Genomic DNA, 8,935 nt, shown 5'->3' with positions numbered 1-8,935 from the left:
AGTATAAAAGTAGCTACTTTTATTATAATAACCTTATAATAATAAAAAAATATTATAAACTTTTTATTATTATATTATTATAAATTAGTAAGTTTAAAAGCTACTTTTATTATTTAAGTTTTCTTATTTAGTAAATAACTTATATAATATTTAAAATATTTTTTTAAGGAATTTTATTATAATTATTATATTTAAGTATATAAAAATCTATTTATTTTATTATTAGCTTATTATAAAGGTATAATATTATAAGTTATATTTTATTCTTTTTTAATATTAATAGTATTATATTAAATTAATTATTTAAGGCTTAAAGGTATATTTAATATTTAACCTAGCTTTTATTTAAAAAAGTAGGTTATATTAAGGTAATTTTTATAAAAGTAGTAGTATTTACTTACTTTTTTATAAGTTATTTTTTATTATCTTCTTTTAGTATAAATATATTTAATTTTAAGTCTTTTTTTTATATTAATTTTTTTATAAATTTAATAAATTATTACTTTTTTTATACTTTTTTTAATTCTTTTACTTAGCTTTATAACTTTTTTATAAATATTTTTAAAAATATAAGGTTTAATAAAACTATATATATTTTTTAAGTTATAGTATTTATAAGTAAACTTTATACTATTTTTAATAAAGCTTAATTTTATATTATTACTTTTATTATTAAGTTTTACTTACTTTATTAAAAGCTTATCCCTTTCTTATTTACTATTAAAAGGTTATTATTATAAAATTATAAAGTTTATAACTTATTATAATTATTATTTTATATATTTACTATCCTTCTTTTTAATAATTCCTTATCCTTTAATAAAAATAAACTTATTAAAGCTAGTATATAATATAAAAAAGTAAAAAAAAAAAAAGAATAACTAAAGTTATAAAAAGTTAATATATAATTATTAATTACTATTAAATAGTTTAAGAGTTAATTATATAATTACTTTTAAAAGTAAGTATTTATAAGTAATTATATTTATTTTTAAACTTTTTTAAAATAAAAAAATAGTTTACTTTTTTTATAGCTATAATAATATTATAAAGTTATAAGTACTTTATATTAAGGTTATTATAACCTTATATATATTTAATTTAACTTTATATTAAACTCCTTTTAAAGACTATGCTTTTTTATAAAGACTATATACTATAATCTTAATATATAATTACTTTTAAAAATAAGTATTTATAAATAATTATATTTATTTTTAAAAACCTTTTTAAAATAAAAAAATAGTTTATTTTTTTATAATTATAATAATATTATAAAGTTATAAGTATTTTATATTAAGGTTATTTTAACTTTATATATATTTAATTTAACTTTATATTAAACTTTTTTTAAAAACTATATTTTTTTTTTAAAACTATATATTATAATTTTAATATTAATTTATAAAAAAAATTTAAAAAATAAAAATTAAATATACTTAATAAAGCTATATAAACTAATAAATAAAAGTAATTAATAAGCCTTAAGTTTAATATTTAAATAGTTAAAGTAAATTATTAAGTATAGCTATTATACTTTTATTTAAATTATTACTTAAATTCTTTTATAATTTAATAATTTAATTTATAATTACTTAGTTATTAATAATAATATTATTAAAACTTAAACTTTATTTTTTTTAAAAAAATATATATATTTATATAGCTTTTATATTATTTTAGCTTATTTTAAAATAATAAATTAAGCTTATTTATAAAAGTATTTTAAAAAACTTTTTATATTATTTAAATACTTTTATTAATAAATAAAAATATAATAAGCTAGGCTTATAAATATATAATATATAAGTTTTTTTTAAAAAGTTTTTTTTATATAAAGGACTTAATAAAGGTATTAGTAAATAGCTATAAGCTATTTAAAGTAATAAAATATATAAATTTATATAATACTTTATTTTATAATACTTTATTTTATAATTTTAAGTACCTTTTTTATTTAAGCTTAGTATAGTAAAAATACTACTCTTTTAGTAAAGTAGTACTGCCTGCCTAGTACTACTTAAGTGAAATTATATTATAGTTTATTTATGTCTTATATAAACTCACTCCACTGCCAGTACCAGTGCTGGATCTGATTATATATATCACACACGATGTCCTTTACCACCCAGTTTATAGGTTTCACACCATGGCCATCTTGTATAAATCCTTTTGCCGTAGTGGGCATTCGTACAGAGATCCTCTCAGGGCTGAAGATCCACGTCTTGGCAATGTCATCCTTCATGTTGGTCGTGAAGCTTGTGACGTGCTCGTTAAAGATCAGGAGCTGTCCCACTCCAAGGCCTTGAAACAGCAGATCTGGGTCTGGCAAGTCGTCGCTTTCTATCTCAGTGAAGTCGCGGAGATAATCTTGCGCCGCTATTGCGAAGGAAGCAATTTGGCGCATTGCACTGGCGATGTCAACGAGGCATAAGTCTCCGGGCCGTTCAGCATTCACAACCAGCAGCGATGGCCATAGAGCGTTTAAGACGACCAGAGCCTGTCTCAGAATGTGAAGCCGAGAACCAGTCAGAACCTCGCCACGGAGATACATGGTCCTCATCCCCTCCACAATGGCCCGTATGGTGACAAGCACATAAGGAAGATCGTCTTTGTCAAGCTGTCGAGGTAAGATTGCCCCGCTCAGTAGCCGACATAAAGCCTCCGTATACACGTCTAGAAGGAGATAGGATGAACTATCCAGACAGGACACCCTGAGTATGGCTGGTAACATCTTTCCCAGTGTAAAGGCCAGTATGCTCTTATGCTTCATGCCTTCCCAAAGCATACGAACATCATGTACCAGGTTTCCCTTTCTCAGGGCATGTTTGAAGTTATTGAACAAGAGGTAGAACAGTTCGTGAGCGGCCCTAGGATCGCCCTCCTCTATGCGAATGCCGTACGAAAGCATACCTGCAATCTGAAGCTGGGGGTCTTGGATGGGCGGGTGGTAATATTCTCTGCTGCTCTGAAGAAAGAAGCTGTCTATCGTGCACATATCGGATCCGTGTGCCTTTATTGATGATATAATGCCCTGGACGAACTCGACGTACTGCTGATGCTGTGAAGTATCGCCCTCATACGTCACACTCAGGTCATTTCGCATCTGCCTCATCACGAGCTTGAGGGTTCTTGAGTATTCAGCAGAAAGAACTCGTCGAGCTTGAGGGTCCGCACGACGAAGCCGTTTGCGCATAGACGAAATCGCAAACTCGAACAGGAGCTGATTGGTTTTGTAGCTTGGCTGGGTCGGTAAGTTGACCATGCCATCAGGGATAAACCCGTTGGCATAGCAATGCCGCTGGATACCGACCAGGTTCTCAATCCTCCAGTATTCGATGGGCATGACCAATGCCAGAATCCACATTTCGCAGATGTCGAAATCAACGTCGGAAAAGTCGTCGAATTCATGCCTTAGCAACGTCGATATGAACAGCATGAGATGTTGTCTGTGCGAAGGATCCATTGCTTGCAGTTGGTCACTAAACAAACAGTAATTGCCACTCTTGAACATGTCCGATAGCTTGAATAGGCCACCATTGACCATCAGGCTACCATTAATAAAGCCTATGCCCATCCTTGCGGATAATATGGTGACCTGTCTGACACACCAAGCCTTGTCAGCCGTAGCCGACCCTCGAAAGCCAGACACCTCTGCCGGCAATGACAAGAGGCATCGGGCCATTGAGAAATAACTGTGAGGTATCTCTTGCCCTAGGGTGCAGAAAGCCTCGTCCGCTTGCGCCGATTCTAGGAGCTGGCTCTCACTTTGCTGGTTGTGCTGGCTCGCCTTGAACTCCTCGATTCGCGATACAAAGGTGTCCAGAATGGCCAGCGCTGTGCGCAATATTGACCAATCTAGTTCGAAGGGTGACACTCTGAAGTAAGCGAAGACCTGCTTCAGCTGACGAAGACTCAAACAATGTGTTGCCGCCTCCAAGTCTGAAGCACGTCTCATAACATCCAACGAGGCTGTGAGTGACAGATGAATAACGTCCATCACTGCTGTCTTGTTCTTCTTGATCGTGGAATCGACAATACTCTGCGTGATCCACTTACTCTTGTCTTCGGAGAGATTTACCTGTTGCAGGTGGACGTCTGAGGCAATATTGCTAAATTGCACAAGCATCTGCTGAAAGACGGTGTCCCTCCATTCGTCGAAGGGTTTGAAGGATGACTTCGCCTCGCCGGACGAGACGACGAAGCGCGCAAGTTGAGCCCATGCTCTTATATTGATCATGCATGCCTCTTTATGAGAGCTAGCGGCATCAACTAGTTTCTCGATGATGGCTACCGAGGGCCGTATTTCAGGTGGTGCCGCCCAGAACAGCGTACCGATGAGATCATGATGGTTCCTCAGAGCAGCCAAATCCCGCTCATGAACGGTATGTTCTCTAAGGTAGAGGCGATTGTGATTCGGTATGGTTCGTGCTACCAGATTGCGGATGTCCTTGTGAGAGCCGAACCGCTGCAGGTTCTTGATGCTTATGGCAAGGAGCTTGAGGAATATGTGAAAGCAGAAGTCATCCGCTTCAACCTCGAGAACCGGCTCTTCACCTAGTTTCTCTAAAAACCGAGGTGACTGGTAGACTTCTTCGTTTCGGAGATGTGCCAAGCTCCGGGATCCGAAGAAGTCAAAGATAACACCGACGACGGACGTGCTACGAAGCCAGCCCCATTGGCAGACCAAGTAATGGCATCGCGAGATGAGAGCCCGACAGTAGTTGTTGAAGCTCGCGGTTTGCTGCTCGTTATCCTGGTAGAGTTGGAAAACTCGCCGAAGAAGCTTCTGAGGGATTGCCCATCCTTCATTCTGTGTAACATGTCGATTTTTGGTCACAATCTTCCCACAGTTGTCAAAGGCAAAGAGCGGCAGTAGAGTAAACATCGTCTCCCAAACGCGTTCAAATTCAGGAGCGTCTGTGCCAGAGAGGAGCTCGGGCGTCAAGATGGCTGCTTCTAATGCACCCCAAAAAGTAAGTTGCCGTGAGTTTGCGTGTTCGAACGTCTTGATCAACATGGCCCAAGAGTGTACTTCAACAGCGGCTTGCTCCAGATAGCGGTCACGACGGTACAAACGACTGGCGTCTTTGTAAACCTGCTTAATTGCATTGAGACCACAGCGTAGAAGCACCGATATCATCAACCCTGCCGGTAACAACATGAAGGTTTGTTGTTCAGACTGCTCATCCAGGAGTTGTGACATGCGTTGACAGTGACGCGTCATTGAGAAGGACATGAGCAACACCCTATCCAATATGTTGAGGATAAGTTGACGATGAGCGGCGTGAAAAAGCGAGAACTGCGCGAGACCCTTGTCGAGTCGACGGATGAAGCCGCCCAATACCTCTTGAAGCCGCGGTAAAAAAGGGGGCGTTAGAGATTCAGGTTCCGCCGACCTGAGGACCTTTTGCACGTATTCAAAGACGCAATGAGTGGCACTGATGGTAACCCGGATGGCCTCCTCCCCGTGGCTCTCTTCGAGTCGCCCGGCCAGTATATCGAAGATGAACCCAACCAGTGTATCGAAGAAGAGCCCAATCTCAGAAGACACACTAGGGGTCCACGAACCTAAATTGAAAAGATGGTCGCCTAATCTGACCGCGATTGGTGAGCTCAGTTGAGGCTTTCCGATCTGTATATCTTCGACAAGAGCCTCAAAGACGCCACTGCCAAGCAGCGTCGATGTATGGAGCCGGAGGCCAGGGGCAAGTGGAAACACCTCAAAATGACGAGTATATTGGGTACCATACGGACCCAGACCGCAGAGCCGGTTCTTTTCTAATAGAGCATCAGCGGCAACTGCCGACGAGCCCACCGGAAGAGGATCGTCAGCATGTGTATATTGAGGTGCTGTGACATCGAGCCGAGAAGGCTTTATGCTCTTTCGAAGTTTCGGCGGCCTCTGTTTGTGCCCCTGGCCTCGAGAGATACGCGAGGGCGTGTGCCTCGTGGCGTTGGCTTCCGTAATACTGTGGCCACCGCCGGTATTGTTGCTATTCTCAGCCAAGCATAATGCGAGTTTCTCCTGTCTTTGCTTGTTGAAAATACGGTCAAGCGTCCCCTTTCTTGAGCGAAAGGAAATCATGGATTCTCCTGCTTTCTCACCCACCTCCAACTGAGCCGTTCTCATCGCAAGCGAAGGTAAAGAGCTATCCACACCCACGTTGGACGCCGAATTCGCATGACCACGTGTGTCTGGACTTCTTCGACGGTAGCTGACAAAACCACTCTCGCCGTGGCACTTGACGAGTTTGCGGGAAGCGCCTCTGAACGTACTGAACAAAGAGCTGGAGGAAAGCCCTTCACGTGAAAACTTCTTGTTCGCCTTTGCGATTTGGTGCCGTTCATGATTTGACTGGCGAGCTGCCGTCACAGCAGGTCGCTGTTTAATGAGCCCCGACCTCCATCTCTCCATAACAGACAAGACATCTACTTGGTCTTGCCGAGCAGCAAGTTTGATACTCTTTTGGTGCACGCTACTGCGCCCCTGGTTGAGGGTTTGTCTTGCGGAGCGTGCAGCAATGCGCATGAATCTGGGGGCATCTGGCTCTATTGTGTCGAGAATACTTAGCAAGACAGGAAATCGAGAACGTCGTTTTGGCCTGCTTGGCGCGTTCTGACGGGGCTTCCTCGACATTTGCTGAGAGTCATCAGACAGGTAGTCGGCTGCTAGTGACCTGGCTACCTCAGGAGACTGAGAATGGAGAAAGCCTGTGATTGCCTGCTGCTTCAAATGGCCCTGCACAAACCGGTTCCGGGATCCAGTGGACATCTTAGCTCGTTTCCTGTTCCTCCTTGATGCCTTCGGAAGCCGAAGCTGACGCTTGCTACCAACGACCGCCGGACTGACATAGTCCTCTTCCACGACTGAACCCTCGCTCAGTCTCTCATCTTCTCTCTCTGACTTCTGTGACGGCATCTGATGATCAGGCATGAGGTCAGCCGTACGCTGGACGGGGCTGTCTTCACCTAGGCTCGGTGGAATCGTAGTCGAGGAAAGAACCTCATGAGTTACTGGTTTGGTAAGAGCGATCCCGCGTTTTTGCTGGTGAGCAGCTTGGGGCCGGGGCCTTCTCTTGGGACTCCGGCCAGAGCGGACTATACTGGTTTGTTGATCGAGTCGAAGCCAAGAAGCGGGTAGGACGCCTCGGATACGGCGCCTAAATTGAGTCACCACTTGGTGTGTATCGCTGTCGGCTTCGCTTCTGCTCTCAGACCCATCTTGACTTTCCTGTCGACTGTGCTCATCTTGAGTTTCGATTCCTCGGGAGGATATTGAGACCACGGAGCCAGAACTTGAAGGTCTTTGAGGCGTTTTAGGTGAATTCCCCTGCCGCTTGCTATTTTCATTGGAATTACTTCGTTCAATATCTGAATCTGACCAATCATACAATTGGCTGAGACTCTTTGGCTTTCGGCCAGCGACAGTATCAGGTTCCGGCGTATCACTGTAGATGATATCTCGCCTCCGGAATCTCTGGGTCGAAGTCTGAACCTGGAAGACGTCCCGCGGAAAATTGATCGTTCTGGTAGTAGGTGGCCGACCCAGGAGCTGATCCAAGTCTGGCAAGTCTGGATCATCATCGGCTGCAGTTGTTGGGGAGCTAGGTAAACTGGTGCTGAGGGCTCGAGCAGGTGACTGGGGTATGCGTAAACAAGGCTGGTCAGCATCTGGCATATCATGCTCTCTGGGGGGTGCCGCGAAGTCGCCAGTTTCTGTCTTGTCGGATCCTGGAGGTATATCGATATCCTGGCTCTCCTGATCATCATCTCCATCCCATGAAGCTGCATCCGACGAAGCTTCTGGAGTGTGGCGCCTCTCTGGTTCGGTGATCACGTTGACCGGGATAAGCCCGTGCTTCCGAAAGGTATTGCTGTAGTTCACGCGATCGTAGAAGTATGGTTTCTCTTGAATCAAGTTTCGAGGCCGCAATCTTCGTCCATGACGAGACGCCGCATCTGCAGTCTCCAACGTGGCAGCATGGTGGTGAGCCTCGTTGCTCTCGGTTGTCGTTGGCTGTTCGTCAGTGGCCGCAAGTGTCGAGAGGAAGCCGGCAACATCATTGCCACTCGTAGATATGGCGTTTTCATCTGAAAAGCGAGGAGCATCCGTCGTGTCCTGGTTGTTGTTGCGAAAGGCTACTTCGTCAGGTGAAGATGAAGAGGATATCGTCGCCGGGAGTTTCGGAGGGGATAGCTGTACCTGGCTCTCGAAGTTGTTCTCCACAAGAGCTAGAGAGGCCGTCACCGATCCAGACCTTTCCCGCAGAGTCGGTCTCGTCGAGAATGGCGGGATGGCCGTAGCGAAGGGGATGTTGCGTTGCTCTTCATCGTCTGATCCAGGGAAAGCCCAGATATCCTCTGCGCCCTGGGCTTTGGGGATAGCGGCTCTGACTGGTAATTGTGGTTCGTGATCGCTGTAGCCATCGTCGCTCTCTTCTTGGGAATCCGGAACTTCTCCACGCTCCCTCCAGTCAGACATTGTCTGCATCCATGATCATGGGTATAATAAGGAAGTACTAGTTAGAGAGGTTGTTCGATCTTGACGCGTTAATGGAAACGCGCTCCACCAACTTTAAAGTGCATCAGTGACTTGGACAAGGCTCGACGTGACAGGTACCTAGTAGTACACACTCACTCAGGTACTACTCCATGCACAGTGCCACCATCCCCCCCCCCCCCTCACAGCAGCCAAGGTACCTAGGTACTTACCTTATGTACTACCTCTACTACCTAGTACTAGTGGTAGTATCTCTCTGATCTCAACTTCTGCCCCACTGCCTTACCAACCGGCACTATGAAAATGCCTATATCCACATTAGTATCTTACAATACCTATCAGCGTACGCTGAGCGCTATCACGAGCAACATGTTGGACTAAGAGATTTCCTTCTTCCGGGGACTGTGTGATATAGGTATCGAATTTCCCGTC

At 42.3% G+C, this 8,935-nt stretch overlaps 1 protein-coding gene across 1 annotated transcript; it reads right to left on the bottom strand.

Annotated features, from left to right (window-relative positions):
- Positions 1 to 1,940: 1,940 nt before the first annotated feature.
- TRIREDRAFT_109903 (uncharacterized protein) lies at positions 1,941 to 8,874 on the bottom strand (the record flags this gene model as incomplete). Its single annotated transcript, XM_006967417.1, has 6 exons — positions 1,941 to 1,948; positions 2,068 to 2,092; positions 2,195 to 8,488; positions 8,716 to 8,736; positions 8,790 to 8,798; positions 8,851 to 8,874. The coding sequence occupies 6 exons, from the start codon at positions 8,872 to 8,874 to the stop codon at positions 1,941 to 1,943; spliced, it is 6,381 nt and encodes a 2,126-aa protein (XP_006967479.1).
- Between the last annotated feature and the right edge of the window lie 61 nt (positions 8,875 to 8,935).

The sequence above is a fragment of the Trichoderma reesei genome (genome assembly GCF_000167675.1).
Source record: "Trichoderma reesei QM6a unplaced genomic scaffold TRIREscaffold_17, whole genome shotgun sequence".
In the NCBI taxonomy this organism is placed as follows: Eukaryota; Fungi; Ascomycota; class Sordariomycetes; order Hypocreales; family Hypocreaceae; genus Trichoderma; species Trichoderma reesei.
This window is presented reverse-complemented; position numbering and strand designations above follow the sequence as displayed.